General features: G+C 39.8%; 2 protein-coding genes across 3 annotated transcripts; one reads left to right on the forward strand and one right to left on the reverse strand.

The window, feature by feature from the left end:
- Positions 1-1,227: 1,227 nt before the first annotated feature.
- On the forward strand, positions 1,228-8,024 carry prlhr2a (prolactin releasing hormone receptor 2a). Its single transcript, XM_044111235.1, has 3 exons — positions 1,228-1,339; positions 3,912-4,392; positions 6,087-8,024. The coding sequence occupies exons 2-3, from the start codon at positions 3,932-3,934 to the stop codon at positions 6,721-6,723; spliced, it is 1,098 nt and encodes a 365-aa protein (XP_043967170.1). The 5' UTR covers positions 1,228-1,339; positions 3,912-3,931; the 3' UTR covers positions 6,724-8,024.
- A 1,576-nt stretch (positions 8,025-9,600) lies between these two features.
- Positions 9,601-24,724, reverse strand: rab11fip1a (RAB11 family interacting protein 1 (class I) a). Of its 2 annotated transcripts, XM_044111236.1 has the most exons (6): positions 23,980-24,724; positions 16,524-16,891; positions 15,476-16,391; positions 12,333-14,015; positions 11,634-11,736; positions 9,601-10,761 (listed from the first exon to the last, which is right to left on the reverse strand). In XM_044111236.1, the coding sequence occupies exons 1-6, from the start codon at positions 24,327-24,329 to the stop codon at positions 10,558-10,560; spliced, it is 3,624 nt and encodes a 1,207-aa protein (XP_043967171.1). In that variant the 5' UTR covers positions 24,330-24,724; the 3' UTR covers positions 9,601-10,557. The 2 variants fall into 2 exon arrangements, with proteins under 2 accessions (XP_043967171.1, XP_043967172.1); XM_044111237.1 differs by lacking the exon at positions 12,333-14,015 and having other exon boundaries at positions 23,980-24,715.
- Between the last annotated feature and the right edge of the window lie 122 nt (positions 24,725-24,846).

Here is a 24,846-nt window from a genome sequence, read left to right on the forward strand (position 1 = left end):
ATTCTAGAAAAAGTTACATACAGCTTTAATTGCAGTATATTGACCTTTAAATATTGATCAATGACAATTTGACAAATTGGATTTATGTTTGCAAATGAAATTTTTGCTACATGCCACAGCCAACAAATGGATTTCTGCTAAATGCCAACACTGCAAACAGAAATAAATAAAGGAATATAACCTTCCATATGAAAAGCACTGGTTGTGGTGCTTCATCACACTTCCAGAACAACTGATTGCAGGTTTTTATCAAGTGGCCTTTCGTTCACAACAAAGGGTGGGAATTTTCCTGCAGACAGACTGGACATAAGCAGCCTTGCTTGTTCTCACCATCTCAAGTATCTGGCAATCAGGAGCTCCAGCAGTTAGGAGGTTTTGTACTTTTACCAGACGGCACCACTACTGATTACATCTGTCTTTATAGGTGCGTGCCTAAACCTTAGAAACAGTAGATAAAACTCCTGTTGTGAGCAGAGTCCCCTGAGGATCTGGACCATGTCTGGTCATAGCTTCACACAATGACGGGGGTTGAGGATCGGCCCATTCCTCTGACAGCATGGCTAGTGCAACCTTTTCCTCTGAGGCAAGCTGGCTTGCTTTAGAGCAAGAGAAAAAAAACAACAACAACAACAACAACTGAGATTTCATTTACATAAATCAGCCACTGCTCTGAATGTACAGCTCAAAAAATGCCATTTAATATTCACATTACATCACAGCCTGCCCCTTTGCCCTTTCTACAAATATCTGGAAGGATAAAATTCAGACCCTGCAGTGATTTGAACAATAAATAAAAGGAGACATTTTGCCCATGAAGAAAACTAATTTTTACAACAATCAACCAGTCGTGACTCATATTAGCAATCAGAAAGCAGCTACTTCATGTCTCCTTTCTGCCTTATCACAAACATTTATCACAAGCTGGTCACATTTATTTATTTTTTAACATTCCTCGGAGTGAGGGATTACTATAAGATCACAAATGGAGCTAGAAATCTCTCCAGCATTACATCCTGGTTGAGGACGTTTAGGTTTTTCTGTTGGATTTGAGGGCTTCACCGCCTCATAAACTCCTTCAGTCGGGCGAGCCGTCAATCAGTTTCGAGGTAACTACTAAAGCGATCCGTCTCCGAGAACCGAACTTGTTGAATTTCCTGCAGCACACAAACCCGCGCGCTTATCTGAGTCTGACACAGGAGCAATAAAGGCGCACATCTACTGCAGTCTTCATCTGTGAGAGGAGCGCGCAACGCAATAACTCCCAAGAAGAGGCGCACATAAGCTCGTCTGTGTGTCGAAGTACTAACCTGCCACTAAAATCTGGGAAATTGAGCATAAGGTAAGAGGATTTAATCGTCTTTAAAACAAAATGTGTCGGGTTTTTTTTTTGTTTGTTTGTTTGTTTTGTAACCCAAAGATAATTTAGCCTGAGCACAAGTGAGGACTTGATAAATAGGACAAAAAGAGAAATTACGCGTGTAAACGCTTGTAATTTAAGGGAATAAGTAAAGTTCTTCAAGTATGTTATAATTCCATCGGTCTTTAACCATTTATGTCCAGATGTTTTGCCTGACATTTTTTCTGCATCCAATTGGATCCAGTGGAGATAAACACCTTGAATTTCAGATAAAAGCAATATGAGAAATAATAAATAGCCTATCAAAATGTGCTACTGTCTGCATTTTTGTCTAGAATGTGTAAAATTTATTCCAAACACAAATCGACATTTTTAGGAGAAATGCGTTCCTTTAATCTGAAATCCCTCATGTTGAGCCGTTCATTTCAAGCATCCCATTGTCTAAGCTGAAAATCTTAAGAAACAAGTCATAATTTTTAAATGCTGCCTGCACAATCACTACATCCATACAGCGGTGTCTGCTGAGCGCACTATCTGCTGCAGCCCGCGCTGACTGGCAAGATGCAATTAAATACCGTTTAACAGCTGATTAGAAGAAACAACTACACACATTTATCGATAACTAATGATTTACCTTGTCTTATAATCAAATATTTATTTTCAGTTTGATTTTTTTTATATCCGTGTTTATATGCACTGATTAGAAAACATTTTTTTCACGATTTGAACAACTTTGTTCTCGTTTAACAGATGAGAATCTTGTAATTCATCACCATCCACTTAATTTAAACTCCCTGAATACACATTTTAAAAAATGCAAGTTTTTCCTCATCAATTTGTTTCCCACCTGAGTCAATCCAATATCCCAATCCTACCCTGTGCCCTTGCCAGGCACTGCTGCGCACTTCAGACCGCACGTATATCCTTCAAATATCCTTACATGAGCTAAATATAGTGCACCCAGAGCCACTACCTCTGGGGTTGTGCACATGAAGCTGTGCAGAGCATGGATAGCAGTTTGTCCACAGCAGGTGAGTCACGCAGCAGGATTTGCTTTATTATTCAGTGTTTGAGCTGAAGGTCTGCTGAAGCCATATACATAAGCTGAAGAGAGCTTTTCTACAGTATACTTGATGTCAGAATTACACTGCAGCTGCAACTTTCATTCTTATCTTTCTCTTTAAATATGGCAGTGAAATTATTCCATTTAAGTGTGTCACTTGAATCATTTAGTCAAGGATTTTCATTGCTCACACAAAGTTCTGAGATCCATTAAGAGAAAAACAAAAGTACAGACATCGCCCTGCCTTAACACCACCACTGTTGTTGACATACAACTAAGCCCATTTACAGCAACAAGTTTTCTACTACAACTCTTATAGAAAGATTAAAAGGGGGTATTATTTAAAGAGAACTTCATATCATGTTACATTGTTAGTCCCTCATCCAAAACATATTTGGGGTGTTGCTTTAATCTCCTTTTGCAGCCATTCAGGAGAATCTCTGCCACACAGAACAACCCTAACACAGCTCCCTCAGACTAGCACCAGCAACTATTAGCAAACACCTGGTGAAACTTTGCATCTGTTGAGCTCAACATACGTCCAACGCTCCTAAGAGTATTTATAGACTGCATATTGAAAAGCACGGTTGTGATGATGTGCTGACGCGGGCATGTCGCAAAGGGTAGGAGCTCGTTAAAGAGACAAAGGTCCAATTTCAAGGCGTTCAATTACAAAGTCAAATTTGTTTTAAATTATGTTTTTTATATATACTAATATATTGTATTTCTATAACAACATAATAGAACATTTTATTTGATCTTCTGAAATGTATGTTATTTTTGCAATGAGTGAGAAGCTAGGATCATCTACATAATTAAAAATAAATAATAAAAAAAACATAGTTACTTAATTGTGCCATATAAGCACCACATCTGTGTGGGAAAATACAGAATATCACCACTTTAAAAAGTAAAAAAAAAAAAAAAAAAAAAATTCTGTTTTATCACATACAGTGGAGATTTCACAACTCCCAAACTCTATTCTAATCTATTTTCAGTAATGCCTCAACATATGGTGTCTCAATTAACAAGAAGGTCTTGAAAATGTTTTGTGTGTGGGTGGGTGTGTGTTATCCACAACAAATAAAGGTACCATAAACATTCAATTAAAAGAACCAGTTATCTGTGCAGACTTATTCAGTCAAGATCTAACCACTATAAATACTGCATGGAAGATTTTGAACCGGGAGTGACGGGAGTGACGTCTGAAAAACTGTGAAATATGCTTTTAAGCACTTATTTCAGCCACTTTTGGAGTAAAGCTTTCTTCTTCACCACACCACAGGTTGGCATCCAATCCTGTTGAATAGAAAGACAAATAAGGAATATTTAAAAAACAAAAACAAAACTTGATCAAGCTCTGTGACGGATAACTTTTGTTTTTGCTTCTTTTGATCCTTTTTGGCCAGAGGGCCCTCTTCAATAACTCCACCGTGAATGTTGCCTGACTACACACTGCACATGATAATAAGTATTATTTCCCACCTTCAGGTTCACACCGTCCTCTCTGGATGGAGGGCACAGGCGGCAGCTGGACAGCCGAGCACCGCGCCGCGTACGTGGAGCGCGACGACGGCGGGAACGACACGGCTCCGGTGTTTGAGGTGGTGCTGCAGAACAGCTCCTCCACGCGCATCCCTCAGTTTGCTGGTGTGGAGCTACTTCAGTCATTCAAGCTGCTTATAATACCCTGCTACACCCTGGTGGCCATCGTAGGCATCTTTGGCAATTACCTCCTCCTCTATGTGATATGCCGCACCCGCAAGATGCACAACGTCACCAACTTCTTCATTGGTAATCTGGCTTTCTCTGACATGCTGATGTGCGCCACGTGCGTCCCCTTCACTCTGGCCTACGCTTTCAACCCTCATGGCTGGGTGTTCGGCCGATTCATGTGCTACCTGGTGTACCTCATCCAGCCGGTGACGGTTTACGTGTCGGTGTTCACGCTCACTGCCATCGGCGTGGACAGGTAAGTCTGTCAATTTGTGGAAAGCTCAAACACGGAAATTTTTAGCAGCGACATGTTTATTTCTGGTGAAAGCTGTTCGCTATTTGCTGCTTTGCGATAAGTGACAGTGCGTCAATGTGACAGATTATATGAAATAAGAGGAAAAACATGAAAGAATTTCCAAACTTATTACCAAATAAAAAAAACCCCTGAAAAATATGGTATGGATTTTTGTATTCACTTCTCTTTAGGCTCATATTCCTAAAAAACAAACAAAATAATCCAATTGTCTTCAGAAGTTCTCAAATGTAATTAGAGTCCATCTGTTTGTTCCCCTTTGCTTAAAGCATAATTTAGGAATAAAACAACATCCGACATGGCTTTCCTCCTAAACTGAGAGCAGGCAACTAATAGGGCAACTATTAGATTCTGGTACAGGAATTATGAAAGAGTCACAATATGCAAGCTAATATTTAAATTAAGTCAGAGCTTCACGCTTACCAAAAGTTATTTAGAGGACACAGCATGCCTGTTGAAAAAGATAAAACGTCCTGAGTCTGAAAAATTAGGGTTCCACCACGTAGCCTGGACACAGTACTCCAAAAGTGAAACATGGTGGAGGCAGCATCATGCTGCAGGGATCCTTTTTCTCAGAGTTTACTGAGAAAATTAACCATAGATAAAAGGAAAATCCTGGAAGAAAAATGGACACTTGAGACTGTGGAAAAGGTTCACCCAACAAACCTTCACCGAAAGAACTATGATGGAATGGTTTAGGTCAGAGGAAGTTTGTGTCAGAATGGCCCAGTCAAAGTCCAGACCTAAAGTCATCTGTTTCTACTCAACTTGACTGAACTTGAGCTATTTTTCTAAGGAGAATGGGCAAAACCTTTAGTTGGGTAATAGCTGAGAAAGGCAGCTCTAGGAGAGATCAACTCTGGGAACTGCATAAGAATGTAGTTCCCAGAATGTAGTTTCAGATTTTTGAATATGTAAAGACACATTCATACCTGCGTTTGTCCTGCGGTTATCACATTAAATCCAAATAGCCCACATTGAAGTTTGTGGTTGTTAATGCAACAAATTGTGAAAATGAAGAGTTGTGAGTACTTTAGTTTGCTACACTGATTTAATCAGGTTTAAGGTCCTTCCACATGTCCTGAACTGCAACCTTTTAATAATGGGACATGCATGAGAGGATTAGAAATCTTAAGGCCGTTGTCTATGTGCACAGCAGGGCTTTTGATGAAAATTTCCTGTCATCATAAAAGTGTTTTTTCCAATTCTTTCTCACAGTGTTCTTCGGCTCTGAACACATATTATCCATTAACCTCATCTGTTTGGTTTATTCAGATGTAAATCTGCCTGAATGAAGGACAAACAGGATGAAAGATGATTTGTCATATTGTAATACATTTTCACTGTTGCTGTGTTACATAAAGTCTACCCTATCTGACCCGAATATTTTTGAGACCAGGACAAAGTCGTTTTTTTCTGGTTTAAAAAGTATGCATTTTGCTTCCAGCAAGTCCGTTGGCAATTTCTGAGCAGGTTTAATTTGCAGCCCTTCAAAGCTTACAATAATATGTCATTTCCTAAAGGCAAGCATTGACTGAAGTTGCTCATCTTCCACCCCTGCATCGAGTCATGTCTGATGACATTTTCCCCATCGGTTCCCATCCGTCTTTTGTAACTTTCGTTTTGCTTCCTCTCAGATATTATGCCACCGTTCACCCGCTGAAGAAGCGAATCTCAGTGTTGGCGTGCACCTACCTTCTGTCTGGGATCTGGCTGCTGTCCTGCGGCCTGGTGGCTCCTGCTGTGGCTCACACCTACCACGTGGAGTTCAAAAACGAGGGCTTCACCATCTGCGAGGAATTCTGGATGGGTCAGGAGAGAGAGCGGCTGGCTTACGCCTACAGCACTCTCCTCATTACTTACGTCCTGCCTCTGTCGGCGCTCTGCATCTCCTACCTGTGCATCTCAGTCAAGCTGAGGAACTGCGTCGTGCCGGGCCACCACACCGAGAGCCAGGCGGAGGCTCAGCGCCTGCGCAAGCGCAAGACGTTTCGCCTTGTGAGTCTCGTGGTTGCAGCTTTTGGCATCTGCTGGATGCCCATTAGCGTGTTCAACGTCCTGCGTGACATTGACATTGATCTTATTGATAAGCACTACTTTCTGCTCATTCAGCTGCTCTGCCATCTGTGCGCAATGAGCTCGTCTTGTTGTAACCCTTTCCTGTACGCAAGGCTGCACGACCGCTTTCGCGCCGAGCTCCGCAAAATGTTCACATGCCGCCGCCGGATTGGCATCTCTGCCAACAACTGCGCCACAGCCAGCGTGGTTTTGTGAAGTTCCTCTGCTTTGTGCCACAGTCGAGTGGAGTCATCTCATTCTGATAGCTGTCTGATACCGTCAAGGTAGATCTGTTCAAGTGCAGAGGAGATCCTGTCAACCAGATCTCACTTTGTCTTTAAAAAAAATAAATAAACAGCCCCTTGTTCTACACTTTGCTTTGCACAACAAGGCGATTTTTTTTTTACTACCGAGAAACAAATGATTGCTTCCTGGAGGCGTGGACTGTGTTGAGATTTTAAATTTCACCCAGCCGCTAACATTTGGCCATGACGTATCTGAAGCTTATTGGAAACCGCCTGAAGTGCCGAGCAGGATGAAGCTGCTGTGACCAACATGGACTAAACGGCTGCGTTCAAGTCCTCCGTTGCTAAAACTGCAGGCAGACTACGATTCTAAAACAGGACAGAAAATCTACATCATATTCAACTACTTCTCCTTCCGTTTGCTGATTGGCCAGGATGAATTTCAACCAGAGAAATCAAGATCAATGGAAGAAAGCCCAGACAGAGCACTGAAGGGAGATTAGAATCTAACATAATTGCGTAGAAAGGCAATGGCCAGGCTAACTCCAAACTCAATGTAGCCATGTAGTATAAAAATGTAAAGTCTCCCATTTTGTCAAGTGTTGTTTACTTAACACTGAACTGAAAATAAAATCAATTAAATGTATATTGTTGGGATGTCAAATTTGATTTCTTTCTTTTTTTATTTCTTTATTTTAACATGTGAAACAAATAGGCGTGTATAGTTTAAGCCTCAGTTTCTGTTAACGTTCATAATTATGGCTCACAGCTTTAATCCAAACCTGAACTTCAGTCTCCCCAGACAATTCTTACTGGTATGCTTTGTCCTACATGATCATGGAGGGAAATTGATGACTTACAGATTATCTGGAAGACAGTCTCCACAAGGAGCGTAAGCCACAAAAGGTCATTTCTAAAAATAGTTGGCTGTTCAGCGACTGCTTAATCAAGCAAACTATTGGAAAGTTGATTGGAAGGAAAAAGTACAGTGAAAAACAATGCTTGAGCAAAAGAGTTAACAACAACCTTGAAAGGATTGCAAAGCTGAGTCCATTCAAGAGTTTGGTGGAAATTCACAAGACATGGAATGTGGGTGGAATCAGAGCTTCAATAGCCACCAAACACAGGCGTATCCATCTGTGACATTCCTTGTGTTAGGCCACCTGTAAAACCAGGCACAATGTAAGAAGAGCTGCTCCTGAGCAAAAAGTTTTTCTACATGGTTTAACTGATGTAGATATTTTTATTAAAACATTTTACTGGCCATTTAAAGGTTTGCCGTCTCTTTTTACACTATAACAACTCTAATGTTGCGTTGTGATTCTGTATGGTTGAATAAGCAGCTTGATATTTCATCAGTGGCGTGCATAACAGAGACATCCAATGGTTGATCACAGGCAGCAGCCACTTACTGGCAATAAAAGAAAGGAAGATTAAATGCTAGCACGCCGTGGTGTAATGGTGCGGCGCCGCATCACACCATCACTTCTGGGTCTAAAAGCATGAATGCTGGGTTGATTTTAGACCTGTAATTGTAGGCCTGAGTGTGTTTGCATATGGTTGTTTTCTGATGGATGAGCAATGTGTTCAGAGTTCGTCCCACCGTAAACACAACTATGAGCAAAGTGAGTACAGAAAACGATTGAGTTAAGAATTGTCGGTGCCACAAAACTTGCATTGATTATTACAGGTGATCGTCTTATTTAAAGTTATCATCCAGTGTTGTTTTTTTTATTTCCACTAGATGTATTCTGACTTTAAAAAAACAGTGTAGATTCCACACCCCAAAACACCCCAAATAAATCAATTCTAATTCGTCTGTGTGTATTTTATGACGGCACAAGAGGCATGTGAATTGAGCTGCACTATGGCAGATGAGCAATGTTAGAATATTATAAAAAATATATTTGTACAATGCAGTATTTCCCAGTGTTGCTGGATGTTTCAACATTTACCATGAATTGTGAATATTTTCAGCTTTTTTTTCACCTTCGATGAATTGTGAGTACATCAGCGCTGATGCCTGTCTGACACTTCAGCTGATTGTAACAGTTTCTTGGTTTCTGAGCACCAACGAGTGGGAGTTTTGTCTCCTGTCTTTCCTTTACTGTTGATTCGACTGCTGACATCAAAGGGCTTCTTCCTTTTTGCTTGTCTAAACCATGGCTGAAAGGTTCTTCTTATTTTACAATAATGACCTGCAAGTAAACATGAGAAAATAATGATTAAAGTACAGGCATTCCTTCCTTAAAAAAAAAAAGTGTTTTCAACATGAAAGTTTTGGAAAGTTGTGCGTTGTCTTATAGTTTGAGTATGAGACGGAGGCATGTGCTTTTCTGAAATAACTTGTTTGGTCCAAATAAGAATATTTATCAATCTTTGAAGGCACATTTTAGACTGGTAGCACTGGTGATTTTATTTTTTAAAGAAAAACCTTTATATACATTTCTGGAGTTCTTTTATCTATTTTTCACTATCATGCTCATACGCAGACGAGGAGAGGATTTACAAACAGAAAAAAAATAAAAATAAAATAACTTGGATTGTTTGACTTAGTACAAGCTGTTGCAATAGGCCATGTCATTGCATGTTTCCATGGAAACACCTTGGATCCGTATCTTGTTGGTTATGACAATAGGCAACATTCTTTTCTTCTTTGTGTAATTCAAAATTGCCACAAGTGGGAAAACCCAGCACCTTGCTTTGAAACCAATTAAAGATTGTAGCTGTAAATAGCAGAAATCTTTTGTTTTGGTACCAGATTCCATATTGTAGTTTCTTTAGACGAAATGTAAAATAGATCTTCTTGATACTGTCGAACAGAAAACATGTCAGACAAACAATCTGGTAATACTTAAGTGTCTTTATTCCAAATAAAGCAAAATTACAGATTTTTATGTACCAATATGTTGGATAAATATAATATAAATCAAGCTATGCATTCCAGTGATGAAAAGGAGATTTTGTCCATCAAATCTTTGGAGGAAAAAAAGGCTTGAAGACAGTTGTCTACATACTGTATGTATATATTTCAGCAAAGGCTTTAATTAGTTTGACATAGGTAAGGTTGCATTAGTGTTATCTCTGTTTAACATTAAACACATACAGGAAGACAATCACAGTGATCAATACATTTATCAATTATAAAAAGGCAGGTTTCGGTACTATTGCTTTTTCATATCCTAAACTGTGTATACTCTGCTTAAAAACAAAATCATATAACACACATTATGAAGCAGCTGCTTGCTTTGAGCCACCAGTTTTCTACATAACAGCTCCCTGTAGCAACAAAGGGCACAAAATGCCTGAAAAGATTGAATGGACAGTGTGATGTTGACAGGTTACAAAACAGACGCTTTCAAAAATAATAATAAAAAAAAAATATAGAATATAATAATCAGGACTTCAGTGTTGGGAGGACAGATGAAGTGAGTGAAAAGGGATGGGTATGGGATGAATCATCAGGAAGCAGTAAATTACACAGAGCACCAGAGAAAAGCGATCAAAGAGGTAAAAGATAGTCTCTGCTCTTCGAGTTTACTACATAATGTTCATTAGGTATGGTTTTAAAACAACCCAATCAAACGGCGGTACCTTAGAGTTAAATATCGTCTTTTATGTCAATTATAAAGCTTTGTTGCTTGTTAGTGATGCTAAAATTCTCTGAAAACTTTTCCCCTCTAAAACTAATAAAAGTGCATATATTTAAAAGACGTTGATAGTGCATCTACCTCTTTGAACAACAACAGTACAAACGCATTTCTGAAACATAAATAGTTCATAAGCCAGGCTCGCTCTGATCCCCTCACACTGGCTTGGCAATGTTGAGCGCCTGCAAGATGGTGGGCTTCTCCTCTATGACCCGAACCAGGAGGTTGTCGATGTACTCCTCCAGCTCTGTGATCTTGGCGGCTTTCTTGGACAGGTCAGTCTGCTGCTTGACCACCAGCTTGACCAGCTCCTCAGTTGTCAGCTCGCTGTAAGGGCCGCTCTCCCCCGACTCTTCCAACTGACAGAAACAAAGACAGGGAAGTTGTTTGATTCTATTGCTGGAGAAAAATTGCCTGAATTCATATTACAAGACACAGGTTTACATTTACAACATGTCACAGTGAGAAAAAAAAAAAAAAAGTTTGCTATATCAGTTCTCAACCTTTCAGTGACATACAGTACCTTGCAATAACAAACATTCATTTTTTTCACAATACAATAATTTGTGTAGCTGACTGGGATTTTAAGTGATACAGAAATACAGAGCATAATTGTAAAGCAGAATGATACGTTTTCAAAATGTTTTACAAATACAAATTTGAAAGTGAGGCAGTGGCAGTTTTTGTCTTTTTAGGCAGAAACCTAAAAAGAAGACTTTAATTTTCTGTTTTGTTTTTTTTGTAGAATGAATGACAAACAAGACTAAATGCACCTGTGGAGAGTAAAACTGGACAAACTGACCTCATAGACATGAGCAAATTTCCCTGGTAAGAAAAAAAAATCTGCAATAAACTACTTTAAGTGGATTAAACCAAAATTCTTAGGACAGGATTTTGAGGGGGATAACATTATATAAAGCTCAAAAAGTACATTTTACATGATACTGCCCCTTTTAATAAAATCTGTTGCAATAAATTTCTTTCAGAAATTACTGAATAATTTATTTGTATTTTAATATCAACTCCAAAGACCAACATCATAAGTTGTAGTTGTTAAAATAATGCTCCTCCAAAAAACATAAAAAGCAATAAATCCTGAGTTGTTAATAGACATTTGAAATTGTAAATTAACAGAAAAACCAAACTACATATTTGCACTCAAAGGTGTTTAAATTTTTTGTTTTACATTTCCCCCCCCCCCCCATCAATAACATGTGTAATTATGGTTTACCTTAGTTTTTCCAGGGGTGGTGAACAAAACTCTGTTCTCTTTTACAGCAGAAGAGCTGCTGGATTGGTTCTCGGCTGAATTCAAGGGCTTCACTGGATGTGGCCTGTTGAAGAAATAAATAAGTTTAGGTTACTATAAAGTCCACATAGGAGCTGAAGCGAGTAGTAAACTGGTGTTCAAAACGTTCATAGATTATAAACAGATGTTAAAACCAATTAATGTAAAATTAAAGATCACATGTTATGCTTTGGAGGTTTCTAAATCATTATTGTTGTTAGTCTGTTTTTCCATGCCTTGGACACATTTATACCAAAGCACTGCCTCAGTGCTGGAGCAAGAAGAAGAGATGTTAAAGAGCAGAAGCTAAAAGAGTGTTGTGCAAGTAGAAAACAAAAGTTTAAATGGATCCCTTAGCCATTCCCAAATGAAATTGTAATCTGTAAATAAGCATAATAAGGACTCCTGAAGAATCATCCACCGCAAAGTGATTCCAGACAATTAAGAAAGACAAAAAAATAAATAAATAATCAAAATGAGGGCAGTTTCCAAGAGCCAGGGTCAACATGACACCCAAGATCCATAAGAAAAACCTCGCCTCCTGCCTCTGAATGCACCATGTTGGAAACAGTTTGATCACAAGTGAATCAGAACAAAAAAATCCAGAAATACAAACTCAGAAATCAGCCCGTTCAATCTCACCTGCGTGGACTCAATCCTTGTCCACTACTGACAGACTGAGCTTCAGAGGGGGATACCCACGCTTTCAAGAGTGGTTTTCCCCCCGGCACATTTTCTGCATGTGTTGCTGGTTCCTCCAACAGAACAGAGAGGGGCAGCGAGGAGGGAAAAGCTGAAGTCGCAGTAAAAGGTTCAGCTGGTGATTGATCCTCCTTCCCAGGCATTTCAAACTGCGGTGGGACAGATGCATTGGAGAGACCTCTTGCAGAGACCACCTGATCATCTGTGGGTAAGGTCGTTGCCTCTTTAGGTCCCGGTTCTTGCTTTGACATAAAAATGTTCTCGGAGCGAATTGAGGACGGGAGAATCTTTCTTCTCGATGAATTCCTCCTTTGAAAGGTGGGACTGCCCGGGTTGGATTGCTCATCCTTTTTGCTGCTCTCACCTTGTTTGACTGATTCAAAGTGATTTACATCAGCAGATGGTTTGTCCTGATTTAAGGTGTTATCAGAATTACCTGGCATCCCTCCTGTTTTTTCAGGTTTCTGTTTTCTTTGCACGTTGCCTGAAACAACATCCGCTTCCTGATCATGCTTCAGCTGTGCCTTTGGGTCTTGAGGTAGGCGCTCAGAGCTGGAAAACTGATTAGACTGTGTAAAGTTCTCCTTTTCCATCTTGTTCATGCCACTCATGTTTAAACTGGACAATGATTGGATGTTTGCCTTCGCAGCAGGTTCCTCTTCGTTTGCTGGCTTCGTGCCACTAGCCCTTTGTCTTGGTTTAGCTGTTGGTGCCTCTTTGTTCAAGACGACTATTCTTTGATCATCTGCTGGGGTTGTATCAGCAGCAGCCAATCGACTGGGTGTAGGTGTAGCCACAGCTGAGGAATACGGCACTTTCCTTTCTCCATCTTTTGACTTTCCGGTGCTTGTGGAAGACGCTTTTGCAGATAATGGGACCGCAGGTGAGCTGGACCTTAGGAGAGATTGAGGAGTGATCTTCTGACCGTATCTCTGACCGGAGTCCGCCACTGCAGGAGGGACCTGAGAGGCCGTGTGCTTAGGCGGAGCAGGGGCTGCCACCTTTTTTGATGACACAGGTCTGGTCTCCTGATGTTTCTTAATAGCAGGAGTCTCCTGTGTTACTTGCAACTGAGGACTTGGTTCCTCTACTGGTCCATCCACACTTATCTCGGGACCCATAAGTTCCGGTTCAGGTGTACTGTCTCTATGCTTCAGACTGAACTCAGAGACCAGGTGGTCCCATTGAGTTTGACCTTTCACACCATGTCTCTTCTGGGGAAAGAGCATGTTGTAATCCGGAGGAGGCAGAGAAACCTTCTTTTGCTGTGATCCATCATCCTCTACATACGCAGGGTTCTTGAACTCTCTGACAGGAACCTGATTTTCTTCAGGCTGGGTTCTGTGTGCATAATACAAGGGTGGTTGGGTTGATCTTCTCCTGTGGTCCGCCATGGGGGGTGAAGATCCTTTATATCCGACAAAGGATAAATCTTCTGTGCTGCCGCGAGGAGAACCAGATGGGCTTATGTTAGGTGGAGCCAATGATAGGTGCAAGCTGGAGAAGGTATTGGAGGAATCTGGTGGAACGCTAGGAAGGGTAGACTCAAATTGGGCTGGGGAAGGACATGGCTGACTGGGGCTTTGGCAGTCAGTTGGTTCAGACTCCAAAATCTGAGGCAATCTGCCAGGGAGTGAAAACAAAGGCCTACAAGTCAGTGTGACCAAAGTCGCTTTGAGCAACGTACAACCCGCCACCAGTTAAACCAGGGCATCACATGTCAAATATTGAGAAAGGGCGTCATAACTCTGACAAAGAAAGTATAGAGATGCACCAATCAATTCTCAAGATTGACATGGAATAGTAATAATCAGGTCAAATACTGAAAAAAAAATCTGACATCTCCCCTGTTCACAAGAAAGACATCAACTCAAGATCTGTGGCAGTTTTTGGTCTTTACACCCATCTACAAACAAAATTTACTTTCAGGCGAGATTTTTTTTTTTTGAGGTTACAAAAATCCCATGAAAGTTGGGTATATACATACAAAATCCTAATTCTGGATATCCTCTAATATCCTTTTGAACTCAAACTACTACTTCTGTTAGAGAACCTGCAGCTTAGGCTTTTTTTTGTTTTATATCTTATGTTATATTTCTATTTGAAAAAACTATGATAAGTGTGTCATATTTCAAAGAAAAGTATTTAGTATTGGTTGGGAAATGAGTAATTGGTGCATCCCTAATCAAAACAATGCTTCCCTTCCTAAAATAAAATTTAAAAATAATAATAATTGGCACTCCACTGTAAACCATGAAGGCCAACCACTAGACATTCTTGAGTGTAGTGCATCACGTTTCTATTTTTAGCTGCCGCTCAGTCATGACCGTACAGAGATAATCGCATATAATAAGCAAAACAGCTTGACAAAATGTGAAGAAACCAAATGACATTTAATATGACCTTGAAAGGACACAACCTTGCCCTGTTTATACACTGTAACCACTTAAACCTTTTAGAAATCAAGTTCGAGTGTAAAACAAAAAGGGGAACAACAAAAACAATCTTACCATTTTGACCAAAAAGCCTCCAGATCAGTCCAAAAGACAAGCAAAGAGACAAAAAGAAAAGCTAAAAATCAGCCATAGTCTAGAGTTGCACAAAGAGAGAGATAGGCGCCGCGGCTTAGAGACTGCTTATGAGCTCTGGTCAGTCCACAACCTGTTCAGCAGCATCTTTCCTAGCAGCCACGCCTACATTGAGTGGCGAAACAAACTAGTTTAACAGGTTTGTCAACCACTGGCTGGCAAACCTGGAGATAACGCAATTCGGCTAAAAAGGCAGAGTCACAGTGAATATGAACAGGACTTGTGGAATGCCCCAGTTTCAGTGTTTTGCAGGGATGATGAAGAGAAAAGGTGCAAGAGTTTCTGACTATATGTTTCTGACGTATCTGTGAATATTGCGTCAGGATGTGTGTCCGCTTATGCAGTGCACTGCTTAGGTAAAAAAAATAAAAGTATATGGTAGGGTATTTACATTTCAGTCAAGCAAGACTACAAGGAAAAGGCTCAGGGTCACAACGTTGCAGTGAATGGAATAACATAAGTGGTGCAGTTTGGTGTAAACAGTGTAACACCTACCTGGGTTTGACTGCAGACACTTTGGCAGTACGGTTGAGGAAGAGCGTGGCAGTAGGCGTTTGCTGGTTGTGGCTGAATTTCTGGGGGTCAGACAGACTTTCGTTGGTGACAGATGGAGGATCTGAGTGAAGAGGGATGTTGTCAAATGCATTAGTGGAGTGGTGGGAGACGGGGTGGCCAGGGCTCTTGGTTGCTGCAGGAGGCTGCTCATCTTTGCTTTGCTGCTGGACCTCGTCCTTCTTGTCCTCCTTCTTTCTGATCATCCCGAACAGAGATGACAGCCTTTCACTCATGGAGGCCTCTTCCTGGCGTTTCTGCTCTTCTGCTTTCCGGCGCTCCTCTTCAAGCTTCTGGTTCTCAGCTGCTTCAAGTCTCCTGCGCTCTTCTTCATTCCTCTTTTCCTCCTCTTCCTGTTTTCTCCTCTTTGCTTCATCCTCTAGATAGCGCCTTCTCCTCTCCTGCTCTTCCTGCTGCCTGCGCTGCTCTTCCTCCTGCAGTCTCTTGGCCTCTGCCCTGTATTTCTCCTCTTCCTCCAACCTCTTGGCCTCTGCGATGCGCTTTTCCTCAGCCTGCCTTCTATTCGCCTCCTCTTGATGGCGCCGTTGCTCCAGTAGTTCTTTATCTGCAGAATCGTGACTGTATGAAGGCACATCTACACTTTTACTGACATCTGCAGAGACAGACGTGTGTTTGTGGACGTCCTCCACAGAACCCAGGCCCGAGCTGTTCAGACTGACAGTAGATCCGGTTTTAGCGTCGGCCTCCTCTGCGTAAACGTGGCTGCCGTTGATGCACAGGTTGTTCTGCTCGCTGTTGCTGTGCTTGGAGCGGCTCAGTAAGGAGAACGCACCCACAGAAACCTTGCTGTCAGAGCTTCCTGTTCGCTTGTGCCCCGGGAATTTGAATTTCTTTTTTCCTGCAGGAGGAAGGGAAGGATGATGTCATTGTAGAGATGCAAAACACCACATTTAAATAGCACTGCACAGCAGAAGGAAGCCAGAAATGTCAACACAAACAGAGCACGCAGCATGCAGGGAGGTCAAATTACCTTCAGAGGAATCCACATTGAGGCCAGAGGAGCGGCTGGCAGAGAGCGACGAGTTCTTTTCAGGGAGCGTCCCGAGTGTGGACAACGACTGGGAGATGTTGCGCTGCAAGTTTGATTTGGAGGCAAAGGGATTCCTGATTTTTGACTTCTTCTTTACACCGGGAGACTGATCCAGCGACTGCGCGTCGGCTTCCCCCTCACTGTCTGTGAGCACCTGGCTGACAGGGGGGACGATAGCCGAGACAGAATCTGAGGGACCCTCCTTCTTTTTGCTAGCTGACATGTTGTTTCTCATGAACTGGATATCTAGGAGCACCTCCCCTCGCACCTTGTCCTCCTTTCCAGTCTTGTCCACCAGTTTGTACCAGCTGTAATAAGAGCAGATTGTGACACATGAAATGACACCATTTTGTTTTAGGACAAACATCTTCAAACGAGCTTTAATATGCACAGATTTTCCCCTGCAGCAAACTGTCCCCTTAATGACACCGCAAAGCAAACTGTCTCCCTGAGACATTTATTCAATCAATCAATTAATCAAACTTTATTTGAATAGCACATTTCAGCAGCAAGGCATTTCAAAGTGCTCTACATCAAATCAAACACATTATTTATTAATAAAATCTGCTTTAGATGTTGACATTAAATCAATACATACAGCCTGATTTGTACAGAATACAGGAAGAGTAATACTAGCTGAACATTTTTGGGACTGACTTTTATATGCGACTAAGAAAAAAAACAAAAAACCAAAACATTTCAAGAAAAATGTTTTAAAATAAGTAAAGTGGTCATGAAATCTAAAATTTGACCATTTTTACCAACTTGAACTCTGCTTCTCCATTCAAAAAAAGGCCCTAGGCTGATTTCAGGTCTAATCAAAACAACTCCGTCCAACGCAGGGCGCTCCCACGGTCTGAAAACATAAGAAGCTTATGACCTCATCAGCTGAAACCCTGAGAAAAATGAATCGCTTGAATGCTTGTTGATTAAGAGATCCAGCAAGCTTTGAAATAAGTCGTAATTAGTATTTGCCGACTACCTTAGTTTGTCTTATAATTTATAGGTATAATCTTTGAAGCTTTTAATACAGAAGTTCCACACAAATCTTAATCCTGGTAAAAAAATATAGAAAAAAACTTTCAATTAAATACCAAATTTAAAAAAAAAGCCATTTTGTAAGAACATTTTGTTCTCTAGATGTCTTTTTTACCAAAATTACTCAAACCTAAAGTAACATTCATGGAGAGATAGAGAGTTGTTGTAAAGGTTAAAATTGAATTTATTTTTTTTGTGTGTGTTGTGACTAACAGCAGAAGAACTCAGTGATGGTGTGTTTGCGTAAGCCTGTCACTTTAGCTTTTCAGATTTCTCGAACTGTTTGCACCCTGAAATATTTTGACATATTAATTTGTTGCATTTCTTCAAGGTTCTTGTCGACGTGTCAGTTTGTGCACGACAAACACATTCTAACAAATGTGACAGCTGCACAGTTTTCTTTCTTCATTTTGCCTTGCTTTTACATCTTTTTTTTTTTGTTTTTTGTTTTTTTTTGCAAAACATTTGATACATTAACGCCCTCGTTATCAATATAAATTACTTTTGGAAAAATGAGACCAAATGAGTTCCGGAAACATCGACACGATGGCCATAGCTGGGGGTTGGGTAAGAATTTGGAGCAGCGCCTCGCAGGCATGCAGCTGATTAGAAACCCCAAACTCCAACCATCGGGTTGTGTAGTGAAATGTGGGGCACAAATAATAAAAAGTGATCCCCCACAGATAGAAGCTGAAATAAAAATCAAAGTATAAAAGGGACTATCGAAATTTGATCCTTAGGACACATGAAATGTTTTAGAAAGACACCCAGGAGAGCTTTGCTTGACAAAATACCAGTGAGCACAATCAGCTGCAGGTATGATGTAAAGACAAGAGAACCCAAATTCCTCACTGATGAGAGCAGAAAGGTCACCCCAACCTGAAATACTTAAAGATAACGCTCTTAAACTAGCTTTACAAGCGTTTCAACCCAAGCTTGTTTTTGTTTTTTTGGGGGGGGGGTTTCTCCACACACACACTGCCTCTGTATTTCGACCTATAGTCTGTAAATAATAACACTGTGGGACCAGATAATATGTATATAATCTCATGTCCTGAAATATGAATCTCAAATCAATTAAATGTTTAATTTTAACTGCAAAAAGTGTTTTCAAACAGACTTGAAATGTCAGCAAGAGAAGTTAGGTAATATATGAACAAAACAAAAATGTTTAGTTTTATTTGAGGACACGTTCAAATGGAAACAGTTGTTAATGGCATTAAGATACATTTTGAAGATAGAATCTAACAAGCTTGTTTTTAACCAGAGAAATTAGAACAGTGTGCATCTTATTCATTTGTGTCAAATTTAAACTATTTTTTTTTACTGTGAAGAAAACAGATACCGACAACCCTAGAGGTTGTCTGCTGTATGCAAGCAATGCAGTCAGGTTGTTTTACATACATTGTTGGACAACTGCGGAGTAAATCATTGTTAGTGGGGGGAAAAAAATGTTTAAGATAAGAATTGTGATTTATTATGATGATAAACCCAATCGAAACCTGAAACTGATTCAAATTCAAGTCATTCCCGTGCCCATAAGAGCATCAATAAATGTCAATATATTTGAAAATATGATTAAATGGAATTACTGCACAATGTTTATTTGCAAAACTTTACTCCTCGATGCATTCAATGTACCGATGTACAATGGACGTTTCACCAAAATAATACGTTATCTTATCAAACTTAAGGGAATGTCTCTCACTTTTAAAGTGACTACAGTTTAAATGACTCGTGTTAGTGACAAGGTCAGTATTTTATGCTTTCTGGCAACAATAATGCAAGTAGGGTTGTTGGAAATCTACCATGTTAAATTACAGTTATTGTGAACTAAGAATCACAGAGATGTAAAACGATGCAAGTAAACTCGCAGAGACCAGACATTAAAGGTGATGTGAGCACAATTTGAAAGCAAACTGAAGTTTGATCCAGCTTATCGATTTTTAGTAATGTTTGGCAAAACGACTTCTTCATTTAAAAAAACAAAAACCAAAAAAAAAACCAAACAAGAATGAACATAAATTATTGTTGTGGCTGTGATTCTGGATAAGAACTTTCTCGTGGGGATTTGTGCAGCTTCGTAGGTAATCTGTGTGAACCGACCTTTGAGCTAGCTCTCGTGAAGAGTGAACTTGGGACAATGCATTTGCTGTACAAAAATCTCACAAAGCTGGATTCGTTCTAATAACTTCCACTTCAAACTCTTCATGAGTGAAATTAAACAACTGTCTTAGCAGATTGGCATCATCAAGCTTTGCACGGTTTGTTCCAGGTGCTTTTGCGACGCTAGAATAGGTGCAAACAGAGCCGGACAACTGCAGCATTGTTCAGGCACCCCCAGTCCACACCCCAGTCTTTTTGTTGTGCAGCATCACCACTTATTGTCTGTAAGGGCAGGTAAGAGTGTTCTGGACAGCCCCTTTTTAAAATGCAAAACCAAAAACAAAGTAATGAGAGGCTGGTAATGTCTGCTTCAATCACTCAAATTTGACAGTCACAGATATACTAATACTGTGGCAGAATGGCCAATATTTTCACTTTAATAGCTTTTCACTTTGAAGGGAGAGTCCTACAGCTCTCTGACTTAAAGTACAAATTCACGAATCAATGTTTTCCTTAATCGAATTCCTGAAAGTGCTAATCTCATCCATATATTACTTGAGGAGATTAAGAGGTCTGCTTAAGACATGAATCGGTGCATGAAGGCTTGTCTAGAATCAACAAGTTAGTTATCTGCAGTCCGTGTGGGATTGCTTCTCTGAGTTTTCCTGTCGTAGCACACATCTAGACACCCTCTTGCGGGAAAAACAGCCAGGAAAGAAGTTTGGGAGTGAACCAACATTCCTCTCGCACTTTCAAGCCTGCACAGAGTATCTGCACAGCAATCAGCTGGAATTACAAAGAGTCTAATTCAAATATTTCACATCCTCCCTAAACTGAAAAGGCTGAGTCAAACAATCCCTAATGAACCACAAGGAGAGGCCAATAACACTCTCACAAGTCAGGCAAGAAACGGTTTGTTGCTGTTGTTCATAGCAATTACAGGAGGGCGGGCATCTAAAGTAAAGACGTTGATATGGTTATTAAAGGGATGTCAGGGTGTTTTCAAGTTCTGTTTGTTTGCATATAATAGAGCTTTAGCCCTGACGTTATTGGCTTACTGGTCCTGCTGGACAGGTTTCCTCTGTTAACTGCTAAAAGCACTTCTGTTTTAAATGTAAATGATTACCCTGAGACCGAGGTCAAACTGAGCAGGAACAAGCTAATCAAAGGAGCCTCACAAAAAAAAAAAAAAAAAGATAGAAAATCTCACTAATATTATGTCTTTACTGTCAAAATTCACTAATATTAAATTGTTAGGAGAAACTTCCATAATAAATGGTTAATCAATCAATAATAATAAGTGTTCAGCTTTGATTAAGTTCAGTGCCGGGTGAGTTTGTTAGCTTTTGGTCATACGTCAAGACAAGAAACTTTAAATGTAATTGCTGTGCTCTGTGTTTACAAGAAAACACAGAGGCTCAAGTGTCTGGACACCCGACACTAGGGATCCGCGTCTGCAAGACCTGTAACTTGCCCCATGATGACTTCAGTATACTGGTATCTAGGGAAAAACATCCCAAGGCACTTTGCAGTGAATTACTGGCACAGTAGAATTTGGGTCAATCAAATTCACCCAGTACCTCACTAATGTACCTGCATCTGTCCTATTTTCCATCTTTTGCCTTCTCACTGAGATGTTGAGCTGAACGTTTTAGAAACTACTGATGCTCCATTTTATCAGCCAGTCACTGAAATTACCCATAAGTAAGGCATTGCTCAACGGCACCGTCTTCTGAGTTTAGAAAAGAAATGTTACTCAATTTTTTTTAAATTTACCATTATTATCATCAATAGTCATAGAGGTGCGCAAATCAAGTTTAATCTGAGATTTTGGTTTTCTGCCAGTATTTCATCTGACAGCTCGAGATTTTTTTTTAAATGACTAAAAGGACAAAACAAAGGAAAGACAATTCGTGAGAGTTTCACAAACAAATCCCACAGAAAAAAAAAAAAATCATTTGCATGCATATTTGAGTTTTGGCTTTGAGCCAAATGCTTTGAGTATATGGCTGAAAGCATTTTAAACTCAAAAATACTGATGCATTTGTAAAGAGAAATAGTGGACATTCTTAATTTTTAACGTATGTATTGATAAAGAAAAAAAAAAAAAACTGATTGGTCAGTATTTAAATTATTGCCCTAGTCGATAGGCGCACCTCTACAACATTTAATTGTTTAATTACATTAAAGTTGACAAAAATGTATGTCTGAGTGTTACGAATCTAAAGAAGATTGTAAGAAGATCTGAAACACAACCTGAAATTAGCATCGACAAGTAAAACCCTAATCAGTGAAATCACAAGACAACCAAAGATGTCAACCTATGCTACATAAATATGTTTAGAAGAATGATTATACATTTTTTATATATATTATTTCTACGGAAGTGCATATGGCATCCTAACAGCAAAAAAAGAAAAGTAATTCCTACTTGCAGTAACAAATTGTAAAAAAAAAAAAAAAAAAAAAAAAAAAAGTCTACATCATATCTCAAACAACTTTTGTATAAGAAAGAATAGGAAAAAAAAAGGCTCCCTTTCATTTAGAAAACAAAGACTTCAATGTCACACACTGTCTCAGCACAACAGGGAGGAAGGACAGTAATCTAACACCACACACTTCAAGGAAAACGCAGAGCATCCAATTCCTGTCTGCACACTAAACCTTGTGGGAGTCTGAGTGAGCAATGTGGGTAGGGAGAATGAAGGAGAAGGAAACAGCAAGATCTGAACTTCAACACTAAGCTATAAAAACAACCTGAGCAAACATTAGATATCATAACCAATGAGGTCATTACAGAGCAATATCAAGGGATCTCCTGATTGTGTGGCTACAAAAACTTTCAGTCTCAACTCAGTTTTTCAAAAAGGTCGTTTTAAAAATAAAGGCAAATTATGAAAACACATCAAGAGTGACAAAAATTAGGCTTGCATTATTTGAACATTTTCTAACAAAAGAGGGTGTGAGTCTTCCTATTCAACAATCAGGAAGTGTTATTTTTACCGTTGCTACACTCACACTGTACGTCAAACCACGAATGTCATCCTGCGTTATGTAATGTACATCTGGGTGTGGACACATGCGGTGTACACATCTAAATGCGTATGAGTGAGATTAGCATGGCGTGAGGATGACTCGTAGGAAGGCCTGTGTCATCAAGCCGGATGACTTTGGCTTCAGACCAATTCGACAAGTAAAAGTTCCAGACAAATATTTGAAGCTGGTTTAATGATGACAGACAAAGTAGTGAAATGTTTTCAATTTTTTTGTAAACTAAAACTAATAACAGGGGGACCCGATATAAGACGTCCTATTAAACAACTCTGAGACATGCAAGAAAGAACAGTTAAAACATTTTCATCCCAAATAAACAAAACAAAAAAAAACCATTAATACATTCCTGCTTCTTTTAATTTTAATACACTTCACACTTTCAGACTGCTTAATTATTATACGCCTCCTATACGCAGGCCTAAAACCCATTACCGGCTCAACCATGATGGAGCCGAAAGGTCTCTAAAATATTTATTCAGAAGATAAACCCTTGAGGACTCGAAAAGGACACCGCTGGCCTCAATAAAACTCAGTACCTAAGGTATTATACTAAAGGTGTATGAAAGTTCAACCCAGATCAGGTTCCTCTTAAAAAAAAAAAAAAAAAAAAGAACTGGTTTCAGTGGAGCTGAAAAGGACATTTTAATAAAAAGTACTAAAGTCATCTTTAGAAGAGCTGTTTCACTAAATAAAATGACTTGGAATAAAAGTTTGTTTTAAATGATCATTTCTTTCGTAATTTATTTAAAATTTTAATATTCACATGTTAATTTCATTTGATATTTATTCTATATGTTGTTTACTCTATAGTGCAATTATTTCAGATCTAAAGTTATTTTAACAGGACATTTTCTGAGGTTTTTTTTACTATTTAAATATTAGGTTTAGAATGAAAGTTATTGTTGCTTTTCTGTTTTTGTGAAATTTTACTGTTTTGAAATAAATTTATTCTTATGGGTCTTTTTTGTAAAATGGACTTTTAGTGTACTAAAGTTACTTTGGTTGGCCATTTTTTTTCCCTTTGTAAAGCATATTTGTTAATGTAACAAAGTTTAGTTTTAAAAATGAGAAGGTAAAGCTACTAGCTGTGTATGTACGTGTTTCAGGATGAATCTTATTAATCATAATCAAAACTGGACTTAAGCCAATAATAAAATGTTTGACCCAATTTGAAGAAAACGTCTCTGAAGCCACTTACTCTGTCTTCTTGCGGGACTGATTTGCGTGATGATCCAGCAGGTTGACGACGGCCTGGCCCAGGAACTTGTCCAGTCCCACCTGGGCACGGTGCATGACTATAATGTACAGCGTACAGCGCTCGGCATTTCCCGGGTGGAAGAGCGGGAGGTCAAACGATGCCTCCTCTTTCCACACCGGAGAGACACATTTCTCCGCCACCGAAGTAGAGAACTTGTCTTTGGCCACCTGGATGATGGCGTAGGCGTCGTTGGTGCCATTCTTGCCCTTGGTTCGCAGGTTCTGAGCCTGATGCACCGTTACCACAACACTCGTTGGGAACAACTGCTGGCTCTGGTCGAGCAGAGACATCTCTAAAAGTCCGTCAAGTTTGACTAAAAGTTGACTCGAGTTGTGTGGTAACAATAACTCAAAACGTTTAAGTGCTGGTCAACCTTATAGTGTACTTTAATTCTTCCCCTTCGCCGTCCTCCGTTGTTGTAGGTGTCGATTACCTCAGCGTTTGTTCTGTTCAGGAAGCTCGGTGTCGTAATAGTCCACCTTCCTACTTCACCCTTACAGACCGTTTTATTAACTTCTGGTAAACATTGCGCTGAGTTGACAACATCCGTGCTGAGCTAGCCGAGACAATACATCTTTTCCTGAGTGGCTTTCTGTAGAGCGACTTATAAACATAACTCCCTCTTTTAAGCTACGCCAAGTTTCACGGCTCGCTTCCCTGATGCCATCAGTCCCCGCCCACAGATTTGTATATGGCCCTCTGATTGGCTGAAATAAGTGTCAGTTCTTCAAAGTCTGGCTGATTGGACAGAGAAAATTTACCGTTAATTTGTTTGTCCCACTGCTATGGACAAGATAGGAAATATGA

The sequence above is a fragment of the Gambusia affinis genome, linkage group LG03 (genome assembly GCF_019740435.1).
Source record: "Gambusia affinis linkage group LG03, SWU_Gaff_1.0, whole genome shotgun sequence".
Taxonomy (NCBI): Eukaryota; Metazoa; Chordata; class Actinopteri; order Cyprinodontiformes; family Poeciliidae; genus Gambusia; species Gambusia affinis.

What these genes read in the sequence shown, in the direction of transcription:
- prlhr2a (XM_044111235.1), top strand. Translation starts at nt 3,932, where the DNA reads ATGGAGGGCACAGGCGGCAGCTGGACAGCCGAGCACCGCGCCGCGTAC. An exon ending in ACTGCCATCGGCGTGGACAG is followed by an intron (nt 4,393 to 6,086) that starts GTAAGTCTGTCA and finishes GCTTCCTCTCAG; the next exon opens with ATATTATGCCACCGTTCACC.
- rab11fip1a (XM_044111236.1), bottom strand. Translation starts at nt 24,329, where the DNA reads ATGTCTCTGCTCGACCAGAGCCAGCAGTTGTTCCCAACGAGTGTTGTG. An exon ending in CAGTCCCGCAAGAAGACAGA is followed by an intron (nt 16,892 to 23,979) that starts GTAAGTGGCTTC and finishes CTCTTATTACAG; the next exon opens with CTGGTACAAACTGGTGGACA. An exon ending in GTGTCTGCAGTCAAACCCAG is followed by an intron (nt 14,016 to 15,475) that starts GTAGGTGTTACA and finishes ACTCCCTGGCAG; the next exon opens with ATTGCCTCAGATTTTGGAGT.